General features: G+C 40.2%; 1 protein-coding gene across 1 annotated transcript in view; it reads left to right on the forward strand.

The window, feature by feature from the left end:
* The window catches only part of LOC139938601 (uncharacterized), an 80,285-nt gene extending 63,970 nt beyond the window's left edge, over window positions 1-16,315 (forward strand). Inside the window, exons 11-13 of the mRNA XM_071934192.1 lie at window positions 11,347-11,491; window positions 12,262-12,327; window positions 13,993-16,315. Of these exons, the coding sequence (XP_071790293.1) occupies window positions 11,347-11,491; window positions 12,262-12,327; window positions 13,993-14,024 (243 nt within the window). The 3' untranslated portion in view covers window positions 14,025-16,315. The remainder of the gene's footprint in view (window positions 1-11,346; window positions 11,492-12,261; window positions 12,328-13,992) is intronic.
* Window positions 16,316-18,355: the final 2,040 nt, after the last annotated feature.

Here is an 18,355-nt window from a genome sequence, read left to right on the forward strand (position 1 = left end):
GTATAAAACATTGTGAGAAACGGCTCCCTCTGAAGTGCCATAGTTTTCGAGAAAGAAGTAATTTTCCTTGAATTTGATTTCGAGACCTCAGATTTAGAACTTGAGGTCTCCAAATCAACCATCTGAAGGCACACAAATTCGTGTGACAAGGGTGATTTTTTCTTTCATTATTATCTTGCAAGTTCGATGACCGATTGAGCTCAAATTTTCACAGGTTTGTCATTTTATGCCTATGTTGAGATAGACCAACTGTGAAGGCTATTCTTTGACAATTACCAATAGTGTCAACTGCCTTTAAAAAAAAAAAAATGCAATGTGGAGGACTCCACCAACCTTGTTCGCCGCTACACGACCTTGTCTCGTTTTTATTCCTAGATGAATGGGTCACAAAAAGTCACAGTTCTACTCCATAGTTTTTTTTAAAGAAAATCTGTGCGTTCAACAAGACCGTTTTTTGACCATGTTTATGAACACTTTGGTCTAGCGGCTTTTCTTAGCAGCGAATTAAAAATAATTGTCATCCTTGGACCACTGATAATTTCTCACAATATAGTGGGGGTGGGTCGCAAGGCGTGATTGTGAGTACAAGGTACGAGATGTCAGTGCTGCCTCCCAGCATGCTGGTCTATAAAGGGAACGAGAGCTTGGTTTATACCAAAGGGGCGCACAGGAGCTTGTGACAGCGGGTCCAGGGACGCTCCAGACTGCAGTGCTGCCTCTACTGCACGCTGCACAGTAAAGGGAACGAGTAGAGCTGTGTTTTATCTACAGGAGTGTGTCGGCGACTCCATCAGGGACGCTCACGACGGCAATGCTGCCTCCACTGAGCGCTGCACAGTCAAGGGAAGGAGAGCTTGGTTTTAACCAATCTACAGGAGCGTGTCGGCAAGTCCAGAGACGCTCAAGACGGCAATGCTGCCTCCACTGCACGCTGCACAGTAAAGGGAACGAGAGCTGGGTTTTCACCAATCTACAAGCTTGTGACAGTTGGTCCAGGGCCGCTCCAGATGGCAGTGCTGCCTCCACTGCAAGCTGCACAGTAAAGGGAACGAGAGCTGGGTTTTCACCAATCTAAAGGAGCGTGTCAGCGAGTCCAGGGACGCTCAAGACGGCAATTCTGCCTCCACTGCACGCTGCACAGTAAAGGGAACGAGAGCTGGGTTTTTATCAATCTACGGGAGCGTGTCGGCGAGTCCAGGGATGCTTAAGACAGCAATGCTGCCCCACTGCATGCTGCACAGTACAGGGAAGGAGAGCTGGGTTTTCCCCAATCTACAGGAGCGTGTCGGCGAGTCCAGGAACTCTCAAGACGGCAATGCTGCCTTCACTGCACGCTGCACAGTAAAGGGAACAAGAGCTGGGTTTTCACCAATCTACAGGAGCGTGTCGCCGAGTCACGGGACGCTCAAGACGGCAGTGCTGCCTCCACTGCACGCTGCACAGTAAAGGGAACGACAGCTGGGTTTTCACCAATCTACAGGAGCGTATCGGTAACTCCAGGGACGCTCAAGACGGCAGTGCTGCCTCCACTGCACGCTGCACAGTAAAAGGAACGACAGCTGGGTTTTCACCAATCTACAGGAGCGTGTCGGTGAGTCCAGGGACGCTCAAGACGGCAGTGCTGCCTCCACTGCACGCTGCACAGTAAAGGGAACGAGAGCTGGGTTTTCACCAATCTACAGGAGCGTGTCGGCGAGTCCAGGGACGCTCAAGACGGCAGTGCTGCCTCCACTGCACGCTGCACAGTAAAGGAAACGAGAGCTGGGTTTTTACCAATCTACAAGAGAGTGTCGGCGAGTCCAGGAACACTCAAGACGGCAGTGCTGCCTCCACTGCACCCTGCACAGTAAAGGGAACGAGAGCTGGGTTTTTACCAATCTACAGGAGCGCGTCTGTGAGTCCAGGGACACTCAAGACGGCAATGCTGCCTCCACTGCACGCTGCACAGTAAAGGGAACGAAAGCTGGGTTTTTACCAATCTACAGGAGTGCGTCTGAGGGTCCATCAGGGACGCTCTAGACGGCAGTGCTGCCTCCACTGCACACTGCACAGTAAAGGGAACAAGAGCTGGGATTTACCAATCTACAGGAGCCTGTCTGTGGTTCCATCAGGGACGCTCAAGACGGCAGTGTTTTCTCCTCTGCCTTCTGCTCGATATTGGTTGAGTTGCAGCGGTGTCTTGATGTGGTGAAGTGGTGCTACAAGCTATCTAGGTGTTGATGGCACAGTGGGTTCAAGTGTTGTGGATGGCAGACTTGAGATAATGGAATGAAGGGTTGTATGGAAACCAGTCATTATGTTTGCTTCCGGTGTAGCCTACTGTATGGACGAGGGTGCTATCTGCTTTTCTGGTGACTTGAACATCAAGGAAGGAAATGGTGTTGTTCTCCTCTAGTTCCATGGTGAATTTGATCAGTGGCTGCTGTTCAGGTGTTCGAGGAACTGATGAAGTGTTGCCTTTCAATGGGGTCAAACCACAAAGGTATCATCAACATTGAAGAGCAGAGGCGAAGATCAGCATGGAATCTGATGGAATCCAGATGAGTTGGAACAGAGTTCATATGAGCAAATTCGCCAGGACCAGGGATGAGCAGATCCCAGGGCGACCCAGCTTTCTGAAGATACACAGGTTATGAGAAAATGTGGACTTGTTGATAAGTGAAGCCTTTGCGGTTTGTTATGGTGGGATCAGCTTTTAGATGTTAAGTGATGAGGCATGCTTCTTTATCGTGGGTATGTTGGTGAAGAAAGAGCAACGTCAAAACTGACAAGAATGTTCGATTGACTGAGATGAATTTCTTTTATGTATGACGAACCAGCTTAAAATAGTGATGTTGCATTTGATGTTTGTGATGGGTTTTCTAGGGAGGTGTCTGTCTAACCCTAACTACAAACCTAACCCTCACCCTCACCCTCACCTTAATCCTCACCCTATTATTACTCAAACCCTAACTGACTTTCAACACTTACAAACACCGACTGACACTTGTGGATACCTACCGAGAAACCCCATCCCACACATTGAATGCAAAATCACCAACCACTTTTTGGTATCTTTTATTCAGTCTCTTAAGCCATCAGCAACCCACACACTGTCATCTTAAGCCCTCTGCATCCTGCTGCCCGGAATCTTTGGTCAACTCAAGATGATTGCTTGTTTTGTCATCATTTTCTATCGATGTACATATTTTTGCTATTTTGGTAATGGTCCTGTAAGCTTTGTGATGGATAGAATGCTGTTTTGGCTGTATGATTCATGCAAGACTAGTTACTACAAGAGACATCAAGGTTACGGCAGCCATACCACTAGTGCTACTAGAGAATTCAAGGATATGACTGTCATACAAAACTAGAGAATTCAAGGATCTGGTAACCATTACCAGTACTCGGTACTGTTACTGTAAACCCCATACATGTGCCAAGTACTGTGTACGGCTGGTTATGTGATATTCCACCTGCAATGAAAATAAGAAATCCAGGGAGACAAGGTGGATATGTCAGCAAGGGGAAACGGATACTTGACAAATGCTATGGAAATGTGCAAGGACTGTATAAAACTATCATCAAGCAGAGACAAGAAAGCTTTTACAGGCAAAGATTGCAGTATGGAGAGCTTTTCTGGAAACTAAGGGTCTGAAGATAAAGGCTTGGAAGACCATGGTGATGGTTAGTTGAATCAGCAGTGCACCAATGACGAGCTCAGATGCGTGGCTGTGTGTAGTGTGTGGAAAGGGTGTAGCTGCAAAGTCAGTCCAGTGTACAATTTGTAGGACGCAGGTTCACAGGTGATGTAGTTGCGTGTAAGGTAGTCTTCAGGCTGCTAGCATCACGTTCTTGACATGTTTGAGATCGTTGAGTCGTTCTGCTACCTTGATGACATGATGGGTGCCGAGGGAGCTATTCAGATGCAGCATTGACATCTGGCGTGAGGAGTGGATGGAAGAAATTCAGGGAGCTGACCCCATTTTTTACATAAAAGGGGCCGTCCCTGAAGATGAAGGGCCAGGTATACACCACCTGTGTCAAGGCTGCATGGTGTCAGCTGCGAAACATGGCCGGCCCAAAAGGGTGTGGCACCATCAGTAGATGGAACGAGCAGAGATGAGAATGATTAGGGGGATGTGTGGGTGTCTCTGTGTGACGGGATGTCAAGTTAGGAGCTGAGGAGGAGAGTCGGAGTGGAGGGGATCGGCACCTTATTGAGGAGGCACAGGTCGAGGTGGTTCGGTCATGTTGAGAACAAGGAGAATGCCAACTGGGTCAAGAGGTGTACCAACGTAAATTGTGGGTGGGGCCACACCTGTTGGTCGACCACGCAAGATGTGGCAGAGCTCCATGTGCAGTGACATACAACTGCTTGGCATCAATGCAGGGGACCAGACGGACAGGGTTACTGGTGGAGGACGGCCAAAGGGAGGAAGCAGGCTAACCATAAACAGACTGAACAACAGCCTTAAAACTGACATGATGATACCGGGTTGGTATCGTCCGATCGTAATACTGTTCAACCGCTACCAATGTAATGATTAAAACCATCTAAACCACTTGTAAGAACTACGGCTACTCTGAGGCATGCTTCTAGTAGGCCTATAGGGATTGAGAGTTCTTTAAGACATCTGCCACACTGATGAGGCTATAGAGGTGATTTTGGCATACATCAATTTCTGCAAAGCATTGATCATCCCAGAGAAGGTGTAACACATTCGCCCCAGTTTTTCACTCCCTATATCAATGGTCTTTGGATATTGGTCTAAAGGTATTGATATCTTCTATGGTCAACTCTGATATCCAAAATGCCCAAACCAGTTGCTATGAACAATTATTGACCCATGGCCCTTTGCAATTCCAATGAAGTGTTTTGAGCAGATTATTAAATGTATGTTAAAATTTGTAAATGATTTTGCATAAGTCATGCAGCATCACTTTTTGTATCCCTCCAAGAGGAATTGCCCATTTATCATTGTTTGCGTATAATTCACATGATGGTTGTAGAATGGACCATGCAACTACTACTATGGAAAACGCAGTATCAAAGATCAAGTGTGTAAGGAAGACCAGAATGAAATCCACTAGAAGCGTGTATATCATACAAGTGTAAATGATTTATAGAATTGGTACTGTAAAATATATATTAACAAAATTGGAATAGACGAGATATCGTGACAACCCAGCAGTTTGCTCATAATAGTAATAATAAATAATAATTAAACACATTAATATTGCGCCAAATCCATAAAAAATGCTCCTAAGCGCTTTATAACAATAACAATTTTCATTTAACCACAAAAAGCAAAATCAATAAAAGGTATAAAATAACATCCAAAAAATATGATGATTAAACATTAAAGGTACAAGTACAAGTAAACAGATATATAATCAATCAAACATATTAGTAAAAACCACTTGAAATATATTGATCCGGAAAAGTTACCCAAGATACACAACAGATTTCTTATTTAAATGCAACCAGTAAATAAAAAAAGATATAAAATACAATGAGTTGTGGGTGGAGGATCTTGGTAATATGTCTAGCCATGTTAGAGGTTGGTAAGCCCCTGGATGCCATGATGGGGCAGAGGGGAACATCAGGATTGTGTATCTTGGGTTGACCGAAGAAACAAGGGCAGGAGGATGCAAAGGGCTTGGGATGACAGTAGATAGTTGTGATGATGGCTTGCCTGGTGATCTTGCATTTTTGTGGTGGGAATAGGGTTTCTTGGTAGGCGTCTGTTAGTGTTGGTCGACAGAATGTCAGTCACCTTATGGTTCTAGTTGTGGTGGATATGACCACAGTGGCCGACATGATATGGATTGATTGGTCTTGAGGTATAGCTTAGATGGTGGCTTTTGTTTGCTTTGGCTGTGTCTTGGTAGCTTAGTGTTCTTGAGGTTTGCAGGATCAGGATGCGGACTTGAGTTAGGGTTAGAATTAGGTTCAGCGTTAGGGTTAGGGTTGTGGTTGATTGTGGACTGTGGTCCTGTCCACCTCTTCTATCCCTGTCATTGAATGCAAAATCACCAAGCAGCTCTGATCTTTCTGTCAGGCTCAAGCCATCGCACACCCATATACTGTCATTTCAAAACCTTTGCATCCTCCTGCCCTTGTTTCTTCAGTCAACCCAAGATACACAATCCTGATTTCCCTTCCGCCCCATCATGGCATCCAGGGGCTTACCAACCTACAACATGGCCAGACATCTCACCAAGATCCTCCAACTACTAATCGACCTCACACGGCACCACATCATCATCTCAAGCCAGTTTGTCAACAGGCAAACAATTAAACCAAAAAATTATTACTTACAACAAATTTAAATAGTTTAAAATTGGCAAGCGACACAAAAGTTTAAAAGGGTCCCCTAATAGTATAAAAAAAAATTAAAAATTAACCATGAAACAAAAAAAGAGAGACAATTATATTAAAAAAAAATAAATAGGCCCCTCAACAAATAAATGAATAAAAAAGTTTAAGAAAAATAAACAAAATCAAGAGATATTTACAGATAAATAAATAATTGAATACAAAGAGATATTTATAGATAAATAATTAAATCAGTAACTGAATAACTAAATAAATAACTAAATAAATAAACAAACAAGTAAATAAACAAATGAATAACAAAAAAAAAGAAGAAACAAAAACAGTTTTATGAGCAAACTGCTGGGTCCCCATGGGATTTCCTCTTTACCTTCTTTACCTAATATTTTACTTCTAAAAATAATTTCTCTATAGGCCTACCAATTACACTTTTATTGACAATTATTGTGAAAGAAACTTTCAAACCACAAGTCTTCCTCATTCGCACTGATCAGTACATGCTGCTTATGGGTTTTATTGACAAATAGTGGTCTTGAAGTATTTGTTTGGCCAAATAAAACAACTCAATTTTTAAAGTCAAACATTTTTTAGTTTATAAGCCTTGATTTATTTGTTGATTTAGGGGTTTTATGCTGTTTATAAACTGAGGGACTTAAGTGCCGACCTATCAATTTTGAAGAAAACAAAACGGCACACATTTTTTCAAGAAATATTGTTTGTAGAAACAGACGGGACGAATTGTACACCGCAAAACTTAATCTTTAAAAATTATGCAACAGGGAGGTCTCCACCAACTTTGTTCACTGCTACAAGGCCTTGCCCCGTTACAAAAAGTCACAGTTCCCTACTCCATTGTTTTTTTCAAAGGAAATCTGTGCGTTCAACAAGACCTTGCCCCGTTACAAAAAGTCACAGTTCCCTACTCCATTGTTTTTTTCAAAGGAAATCTGTGCGTTCAACAAGACCTTGCCCCGTTACAAAAAATCACAGTTCCCTACTCCATTGTTTTTTTCAAAGGAAATCTGTGCGTTCAACAAGACCGTTTTTTGTCCATATTTATGAACACTTTGGTTTAGCGGCTTTTTGAATGGAGATTTGAAAATAATTGTCATCCTTGGACCACTCATTTACTCGATAATTTCTCACAATATAGTGGGGGTGGATCGCGAGGCATAATTGTGAGTACAAGGTACGAGACGGCAATGCTGCCTCCCAGCATGCTGCTCTATAAAGGGAACTAGAGCTTGGTTTATACCAAAGAGGCGCACAGAAGCTTGTGACAGTGGGTCCAGGGACGCTCCAGACGGCAGTGCTGCCCCTACTGCACGGTGCACAGTTAAGGGAACGAGAGCTTGGTTTATACCAAAGGGGCGTGCCGGAGCTTGTGACAGTGGGTCCAGCCAGGGACGCTCCAGACGGCAGTGCTGCCCCTACTGCACGGTGCACAGTAAAGGGAACGAGAGCTTGGTTTATACCAAAGGGGTGCGCTGGAGCTTGTGACAGCGGGTCCAGGGGCGCTCCAGACTGCAGTGCTGCCTCTACTGCACGCTGCACAGTAATGGGAAGGAGAGCTGGGTTTTTACCAATATACAGGAGTGTGTCGGCGAGTCCAGGGACGCTCAAGATGGCAGTGCTGCCTCCACTGCACGCTGCACTGTAAAGGGAAGGAGAGCTGGGTTTTTACCAACCTACAGGAGCGTGTCAGCGGGTCCAGGGCGCTCCAGACTGCAATGCTGCTTCCACTGCAAGCTGCACTGTAAAGGGAACGAGAGCTGGGTTTTAACCAATTTACAGGAGCGTGTCAGCGAGTCCAGGGACGCTCAAGACGGCAATGCTGCCTCTACTGCATGCTGCACAGTAAAGGGAACGGGAGCTGGGTTTTTACCAATCTACAAGAGCGCGTCTGTGGGTCCATCAGGGAAGCTCTAGACGGCAGTGTTTCCTCCTCTGCATGCTGCTCGATATTGGTTGAGTTGCAGCGGTGTGATGTGGTGAAGTGGTGCTACAAGCTATCTAGGTGTTAAGGGCACAGTGGGTTCAAGTGTTTTGGATGGCAGACTTGAAGTGTAGATAATGGAATGAAGGGTTGTATGGAAACCAGTCATTATGTCTGCTTCCGGTGTAGCCTACTGTATGGACGAGGGTGCTATCTGCTTTTCTGGTGATTGAACATCAAGGAAGGAAATGGTGTTGTTCTCCTCTTGTTCCATGGTGAATTTGATCAGTGGCTGCTGTTCAGGTGTTCGAGGAACTGATGAAGTGTTGCCTTTTAATGGGGTCAAACCACAAAGGTATCATCAACATTGAAGAGCAGAGGCAAAGATCAGCATGGGATCTGATGGAATCCAGATGAGTTGGAACAGAGTTTATATGAGCAAATTCGCCAGGACCAGGGATGAGCAGATCCCAGGGCGACCCAGCTTTCTGAAGATACACAGGTTATGAGAAAATGTGGACTTGTTGATAAGTGAAGCCTTTGCGGTTTGTCATGGTGGGATCAGCTTTTAGATGTTTAGTGATGAGGCATGCTTCTTTATCGTGGGTATGTTGGTGAAGAAAGAGACAACGTCATGTATTTTATGTATTACGAACCAGCTTAAGTTAGTGATGTTGCATTCGATGTTTGAGATGGGTTTTCTAGGGAGGTGTCTGTCTAACACTAACTATAAACTTAACCCTCACCCTCACCCTCACCTTAACCCTCACCCTCACCCTCACCTTAATCCTCACCCTCACCCTCACTTTAATCCTCACCCTATTATTACTCAAACCCTAACTGACTTTCAACACTTACAAACACCAACTTACACTTGCAGATACCTACCGAGAAACCCCATCCCACACATTGAATGCAAAATCACCAACCAGTTTTTGGTATCTTTTATTCAGTCTCTTAAGCCATCAGCAACCCACACACTGTCATCTTAAGCCCTCTGCATCCTCCTGCCCGGAATCTTTGGTCAACCCAAGATGATTGCTTGTTTTGTCTTCATTTTCTATCGATGTACATATTTTTGCTATTTTGGTAATGGTCCTGTTAGCTTTGTGATGGATAGAATGCTGTTTTGGCTGTATGATTCATGCAAGACTAGTTACTACAAGAGATATCAAGGTTATGGCAGCCATACCAATAGTGCTACTAGAGAATTCAAGGATATGACTGTCATACAAAACTAGAGAATTCAGAAGATCTGGCAACCATTATCAGAACTAGGTACTGTTACTGTATAACCCGTACACCTGCAAGTATTGTGTATGGCTGGGATACACTATGGAGCCAAGCTTCAGGTTATGTGATATTCCACCTGCAATGAAAATTAGAAATCCAGGGAGACAAGGTGGATATGTCGGCAAGGGGAAACGGATACTTGACAAATGCTATGGAAATGTGCAAGGACTGTATAAAACTATCATCAAGCAGAGACAAGAAAGCTTTTACAGGCAAAGATGGCAGTATGGAGAGCTTTTCTGGAAACTAAGGGTCTGAAGATAAAGGCTTGGAAGACCATGGTGATGGTTAGTTGAATCAGCAGTGGACCAATGTTGAGCTCTGGTGCATGGCTGACATCAGGCGTGAGGAGTGAATGGAAGAAGTTCAGGGAGCTGGCCCCATTTTTTACATAAAAGGGGCCGTCCCTGAAGATGAAGGGCCAGGTATACACCACCTGTGTCCAAAGCTGTATGGTGGCAACTGCGAGACATGGCCCACAAGGGAGTGGCACATTCAGCAGATGAGAATGATAAGGGGCATGTGTGGGTGTCTCTGTCTGACGGGATGTCAAGTGAGGAGCTGAGGAGGAGAGTCTGAGTGGAGGGGATTGGCTTTTTGGTTGCACCGTGTGTAATACTTGTACCCCACAGGGACTGTTATATTTATTTTCAACGATTTTAAATGTAAAGGCGCATCCTCTTGTATTGCTGTAAAATATGCCGATGATACTTCTCTTGCTGGACTCATTTCAAGCAATAAAGTCAGTGCTTTCGGAAAGCTACTTGAGCGAAATGTTTTGAACAAAAATGCTATTTTGACTTGTTTATAATGCGTTTGTTCACCATTTAAATGTAATGTTGATATGTGTAAACTTGAAGGTTTTGAAAAACTAAAAACACTTCTGCCGTTGACGGCGCGCGTCAAAATGACAAGATGCTTTGACGCCGTGTCTGGGACTTTTTCTTTGATATACCTCCTCGCTGCCACAAATCGGCTATACAAATTGGAGCTCCCAACTATGACATAACATGAGTGATTACGCAACAGAGCTTTTCGCGAATTTTTCAGAAAAGCGCTGGATGGGTATTCGAAATGATTGGTTTTTTTTTTTCACAATTAAAATCAATATAGTCATATGACTCGATTTCCCTGATTGAAAACATTTTAAATGAAATTCAGCAAAGTTCACTACTTGACATTTTTGTTCAAGCAGTTCTTTAAAGACAATGTGAATAATTTTGTTACATGGTGCATTGACGATTACCTTACCCTCTCAGTGCGGCGAAGTATAAGGAAATCACTGAACTAAAAAGAAAAAAAGAGAAGCAAACACGAGTCTTTAAAAATAATGATTGCTCATGGTGTTGTGTCAGAATGCAATACCTGGGTGTTTATTGATGATAAACTTAACTGGAAATGTAGTTCTTAGAAATTCAGTGCTAAATGCAATCAACGCCTGTATCTTTTAAGGCGCATGAAATCTTTCATTTCAACTTATTATATCAGGCGTTTATTCAATCTGTTTTATCCTTCTGTAGTGTGGTCCAGTGGTTTGGTCCTCTGTTAACATCATAAAATCAAATATGTATTATCAAATCTGCTAGCAGGTTGCATGGTCTGTTTTATTCCTGTTTCATCGTGTTTTGTACACTTTATTTTACTCATTAAGTGAGAAACCACAAAAGAAACTGATGTGGCCAGATCTTAAAAAGTTTGGTTGGACAAAGAAAAATTGACTGGTGCTGGACTTGCAAGTCCAGCTCCTGTCAATTTTCTTTGTTCAAACCCCATTTCTTTTTTTCACATGTTCTTGCAGGAATCGTTGAGAACATCCATGAGATTTGTGGAATCTGCAATGGCTGCTGAAGAAGAGACTCAAGCCCAGAAAGTGCCATTTGATGCCAAACTTTACTGTAGTGAAATCCTTAATTGCCATCATCCTGCCCTGCAAGACACACAAGGTAAGTCAAGTTTGTTGTTATTCTATGTTCAAAAACTACTAAATACAACAGATACCACATACTAAAAAGGTTTTACTGAACTTTTGTATTTTGGAGGTCTGCGTTCAGAATTTAAACAGTTTTTTAAAATGATTTTGTTGTGGTTTGTGTGGCCAAGTTTGTGCGTCTGCCTCTAGTACACACAACTTTATGGCGTTTGCAAACTAATGGTTTGTCTGTGTCTGTGTTTCATTAAAGACACTGGACACTGTTGGTACTATTGTCAAAGACAGTTATCTCACTTGGTGCACCTCAAAATATGCTTAAAATAGCAAACCTGTGGAAATTTGAGCTCAATTGGTCGTCGAAGTTGCGAGATAATGATGAAAGAAAAAACACCCTTGTCACACAAAGTTGTGTGCTTTCAGATGCTTGATTTCGAGACCTCCAGTTCTAAATCTGAGGTATCGCAATCAAGTTTGTGAAACAAATTTCACAGATTTGTTATTTTGTGCATATTATGTTGGGATACACCAAGTGAGAAGACTGATATCTTTGACAATTACCAAACGTGTCTGGCCAGTGCCTTTAAAAGTTTTTACCAAGCCTGTGCACAAACCAATCAGCATTGATCTTTGGTGCTTCCCTTTCAGAGGTTAGTAACGAGAGATAAGGAAAAAAACCCACTGCCCAGGGTAACGAGGCTGCTTGGTTATCTGCATTAAGTATCACACCTTCTGCATGCAATGAATCTAGTCTTATTTTTGCTTTCTGTTGTTGGATTATTTCAGAAAACAGAGCGAGTTACTCGGTGAGCTTGAATTCATGGCACACACACACTCCTGCAACAGCTTGCTGTAAGTAGCCACAAGATCTTTTCCCTGTTTCACAAATATTATCAAGGAAAATTTACTGGGTATATATTTGAAAAAGTACTTTGGGTCATGTGAACAAAGACAAATTTACTAGTGGGACTTAAGTCTATGACCTCCGTTCCAGCACTCTACCAACCCAGCTATATCGCCCTATGTTGGTGGTCTCCCTAGCTTGCCAATATCTTTGTCTGTGGTGCTAGTCAGAAGCAATTCAATCTGTTACTGCCTTCATAGCCAGGGATTACACCCAAGTTAACTATACAACCTAGGAAGTGACAGCCTGGGGGTCAGCTTGTAAGGGGTGCAACTTATATATTTCAATATCAAATAATAAACCTTCAGCTTGAAATGAACACAACACTACACAAGCAATACACCTACATCAACACAATGAAATTGATATGTGCATGCAAATAAGAGTTCTAATTTTGATTGGTCGAGGGGAAGTTTCAAACAAGACTCAAAAATTAACTTTTTACACCTTGTTCTAATGTCACATAATCTCTTATGTCATTTGCGAATCAAATTGCATGTAAAATTGTGGAAAGCATTTAAATACGTGGCCTAAAAGTTCATATTACACAGTAACAAATTGGGAAACTGACTTCCAAATGGTCCAACCAAGATTTATGTGATAATGATGTCAAGTGAATTGGGTCAATACTAGACTTGTATTTCCTTAACGGCAAAGCTTGTACAGTTTTGCATTGATATCCCAGGTCAAAATTCCAGTTGAACCTAGTTAAACTGGGTTTAACTGGAACTAGTTGAAACCAGTTGATAAACTAGTTAAACACAGTTAAAACCAGTTGGTTTAATATGGAAAATGGACAGAAACCAACTGGTTTGTAATTTCAACCTAGATGAACACAGTTAAACCTAGTTCAAACCAGTTGGTTAATATGGAAAATGGACGAGTTTGGTCACTATCCAGTTGAACCAGTTGACCCCAGTTAACTAGGTTCAACTGGAATTTTGACCTGGGATTTGAGGGGAAAAAAGAGTAGACAACTTGAAGCAGCAAGGTGAGCTGCCTCCAACATGTTTTGCAGTGGGCAAGTGAAACCTTAAAGGCAGTGTACACTATTGGTAATTACTCAAAATAAATAGTAGCATAAAACCTTAATTGGTAACAAGTAATGGGGAGCTGGTTATACATAAACATTAAGAGAAATGGCCCCTCTGAAGTAACAAAGAAGTAATTTTTTTACAAGTTTGATTTGGAGACTTCAGAATTAGATTTTGAGGTCTCAAAATCAAGGATCTGAAAGCAAACAATTTCGTGTGACAAGTTTTTTTTTTTTTCATTGTTATCTCGCAACTGCGACGACAATAGTTGAGCTCAAATTTTCACAGTTTTTATTTTATTTTATGCACACCAAGTGAGAAGACTGGTCTTTGACAATTACCAAAAGTGTCCGATGACTTTAACACAAACACCTTATACAGTGATGCTCATTTGTACTCCTGGATGCAGAGGAGCAGGGTTACAAACCATATGTCATTATTCATCGTTACTGGTTGCCAATACAGTGCATTATGAACTTGGTATTAGCGAATCTGAAATTCAAAACATATTTCTACCAATTTCGAAACCAGTGTTTGAGGAAGTTCTGAAATTCTGAAATGTTGCTATTTTCTTTACAGGTCTACAAAAGACAGAGCAGGCAAGCACATAGGAGAATGAGATGATGGAAAACCTCTTCGACAGAAATGAATTTAACAACAGAAAGATTTTATGACAGGTACTGAGCCTGGTTGTTTAATGTTGAATTACACGCTTAGAGGAACCCATTCAATTTGGGTTTTCCTTTTGGTCTTAAAGACACTGAACACGTTTGGTAATTGCCAAAGACCAGTTTTCTCTGTTGGTGTATCCCAACATGCATAAAATAAAAAACCTGTGAAAATTTTGACTTAATTGGTCATTGAAGTTGCAAGAAAATCATGAAAGAAAAAATATCCTTTTTGTACAAAATAGTGTGCTTTCAAATAGGAATAAAAGGCTTCTTGCCAGAAGTCTTTTATTATTTTAGTTAGAAATGTCCTCTTTCTCAAAAACTGTGTTACTTCAGAGGGAGTCATTTCTCCCAATGTTTTATACTATCAACAGCTCTCCGTTGCTCGTTACCAAGGAAGGTTTTATGCTAATAAATATTTTGAGTAATTACCAAATGTGTACAGTGGCTTTAACAAAATGCTTGCTATGAAATGAATAAAACTATAAACTATAAAACAATTAACTTCACAAATTTACTGGGAAATTGTGTGGTTTTCATTTTACCCTCTTGAACTAACACAGTCTGACATATTGTTGCAGCAAATTTTTTACTTTCCAAAATGGCGGACCATTTTAGTTCACAACGTAAAAGGAAAACCACACAGTGTTGAGGCACATTACTGTAAATATTCATACACTATACTTTTAAAACAAGTTTCCAAAAAGATGTCATAACAAACGCTTTTATATCCCTAAGTGCCGAATCTAAAAGCAATGTGTCTCTTAAAGGCAGTGGACACTATTGGTAATTACTCAAAATAATTTTTAGCATAAAACCTTTCTTGGTGACGAGTAATGGGGAGAGGTTGATGGTATGAAACATTGTGAGAAACGGCTCCCTCTGAAGTGCCATAGTTTTCGAGAAAGAAGTAATTTTCAACGAATTTGATTTCGAGACCTCAAGTTTAGAATTTGAGGTCTCGAAATCAACCATCTAAATGCACACAACTTCGTGTGACATGGGTGTTTTTTTCTTTCATTATTATCTCATAAGTTCGAAGACCGATTGAGCTCAAATTTTCACAGGTTTGTTATTTTATGCATATGTTGAGATAACTTTGAAGGCCAGTTTTTGACAATTACCAATAGTGTCAACTGCCTTTAACGAAGGTTTCGATGAACATTTCATTAATGTGGTTTAAATTGTTGAAATTTGAGATGTGATAAATTTAGACAGATTTTATAATGAGTAGGCCTACTATGGGCCTGACCTTTTAATGTTGATTTACCTCACATGCTTAAAGGGATATACTGCATTTGGATTTGGCCCTTTGGGTTAAAAAATAAATAAAAAGGTAGATGCTATAAAATGAACATTGTTGGAAAGATGTTTTGAAAAAATTAACATGGTTGGAAAGATGTTTTAAAAGTAAAACAAAATCATTCATACAACTTTAGCTCAAAATTGTGCGGTTTTACTTTTACTTTGTGAGCTAATAACATGGACCGCCTTTTTTTTTTTAAACCAAGTTTTTTGCTCAACCAAATTCCAGACCATTATTTTTCGTTCACAAAGTGAAAGGAAAACCACACAGTTTCAAGGCACTATAATTAGTATAAATCTTTATTCACTACTTTTAAAATAAAACATGTTTCCAACCAGATTCGTTTAGTAGTGCCTAACGCTTCCATAGCTCAAAGTGCTAAATCTAAAAGCAATGTGTCTCCTAAAGAAGGTTTTTGATTAATATTTTATATTGTGATTTAAATTGATGAAATTTGAGATAAGATGAATTTTAAAAAAACACGGTTAACTAACAAATACTGAGCCTGACTTTTCAGTGTTGAATTACTTCGCATACTTAAATATTTTTGGCTTTAAAGTGCTTGATATGAAATGAATATGGTTAGACATATATTTAAAAATCAAAAAATAATGAGTGACACAAATATGTCTAGAAACTGTGTGTTCCTTTTGCTCTCTTGAACTAACATGAAAAAAGTTAGCTCACAGAGTGTAAGAAAAAACACACAGTTTTTAAGGCATATTGGTGTAAATCACACTTTTAAAACACATTTACAACTAGATTTTTGTCATAACGAATGCTTTCATTGGGCAAAGTGCAAAGTCTAAAGATTTGTTTATAACCAGTAATGAGCCTGTTTTTCAATGTTGAATTAAACTCACATGCTTAAAGGAACACGTTGCCTTGGATCAGTCGAGTTGGTCTTTGAAAAGCATTTGTAAGCGTTTGTTATAAAATGCATATGGGTAGAAAGATGTTGTACAAGTAGAATATAATGATCCACACAAACATGCCTTAAAATTGCACGGTTTTCCTTTTACCTCGTCGACTAACACGGTCGGCCATTTATGGGAGTCAAATTGGGAGTCAAAAAATGGCCAACCGTGTTAGTTTGCACAGTAAAAGGAAAACCACGCAATTTCGAGGCAAACTTGTGTGGATCATTGTATTCTACTTTTAAAACGTCTTTCCAACCATATGCATTTTATAACCAACGGTTACAAACGCTTTTTATAGACCAACTCGTCCGATCCAAGGCAACGTGTTCCTTTAAATGGACACATTGCATTTGGATTTTGTGCTCTTGGCTAAAAACAGCAGCTGTTATAAAATGGATATAGTTGGAAAGATGACAATAACATTATTCACAAATTTATACCTTACTTTTACTTTATGAAGTAACACGGTTGGACATGGTCCATCATTTTGTTGAAGCAAATTTTTGACTCCACAAAATGGCGGACCATTTTAGTTTAAAAAGTAAAAGGAAAACTACACAGTTTGAGGCAAATTAATGTCAATCATTATTCACTACTTTTAAAACAAGTTTCCAACCAGATTTGTGTCATAACAAAATGTTTTCATACATGGCCAATTAAAGCTCCAAACCTAAAAGCAATGTTACTCTGAAAGAAGGTTTTGATGAATATTTAATTATTTTGATTTAAATTGTGAATTATGAGATGTGATGAATTTGACAAAAATAAAATACTGAGCCTGAGTTTTTTATGTTGAAATACATCACATACCTAAAAGGGCACATTGCACTTGGATTGTGTGCGCTTCAGGGCTGAACAAAAAGGCAGTTTTTATCAGATAATTGATTGGAAAGATGTTTTAAATAAAGATTAAAATGATTCGCATATTTATACCTCAAAATTGTGTAGTTTTACTTTTACTTTGTGACCTAGTGGTTGGACCGTTAAAAAACAAGGAAAATCACTAAGTATTGAGGCACATTAGTTTAAATCATTATACAGTGCTTTTAAAATTTTACATTAACAATGTTTGATTACGAGTACTGAGCCAGACTTTTTTCAAAAGCAATTTCATTTTGCATGGAGTCTTTATTAATTGTATTGTTGCCTTTGAAGTTGTGACCAGTGATGCAGGATTGTATAAATTTGCTAGAACCAAATGATGAGTAGAAAATAAAAAAGTGAATAGATGAATCAATTAATTATGGTGTGTGAAATTAGTATTAGTGTTATTATTGCCAACTTTTTTTAAGTCTTCTATTGGGAGAAGAATTGCCGAGCATCTGGTATGGTGTTGGGGTGGGTGTTTGGATGTGCCCAATTTGTACCATGTGTAATGCTATGAGGGCCATCTTGAACAAAAGTTGTGTTGAATTTACCCCCCCCCCCCCCAAAAAAAAAAAAATAAACCCAAACAAACATGTGATTTATCTAAAGCAACAAAAATGTCAGGTTGTTTCTTTACAATTTATCAATTAGAAGGGAAAACAAAAACAAGAATACTTAAAGATGCTATGTCAGATTTTTGGCCCCAAACATTAAAAAATGGGTTTTTTTTTTGAGTGAATGGTATTTCAAAGAGTATCACCCGCTCTAACAAAACAAAAGTTTAACTTTTACTTTTAATGGTCAGGAACCATGACAAAAATTTAAAACGTTTCTTATAAAACACATAAGAATTGGTCGCGTGATATATTATTGTTGGGATCCCGACAAAAACTAATTTTTAGCACTTAATTTCACTGCTACTTATAATTGGCGAACTTTTTCGAGCAATGGCTCAAATGAAAACTTGTAACTTTCTCGACCCCCATCAAAATACCTATTGAATTTTAACTCAAAATTTTGGGGTCAAATCGGCCAAAATCTGACATAGCATCTTTAGAGTTGTCCTCCGCAGTTGTTTGACTTTTTGTAATTAATCTCTATGATTTTCAAAAACTTTACAACTAATGGAGCTGGCTTTTACAGGTAAAATAGATTACATACATCATCATTCACAGTGA

This window comes from Asterias amurensis, chromosome 6 (assembly GCF_032118995.1).
Source record: "Asterias amurensis chromosome 6, ASM3211899v1".
NCBI classification, from domain to species: Eukaryota; Metazoa; Echinodermata; class Asteroidea; order Forcipulatida; family Asteriidae; genus Asterias; species Asterias amurensis.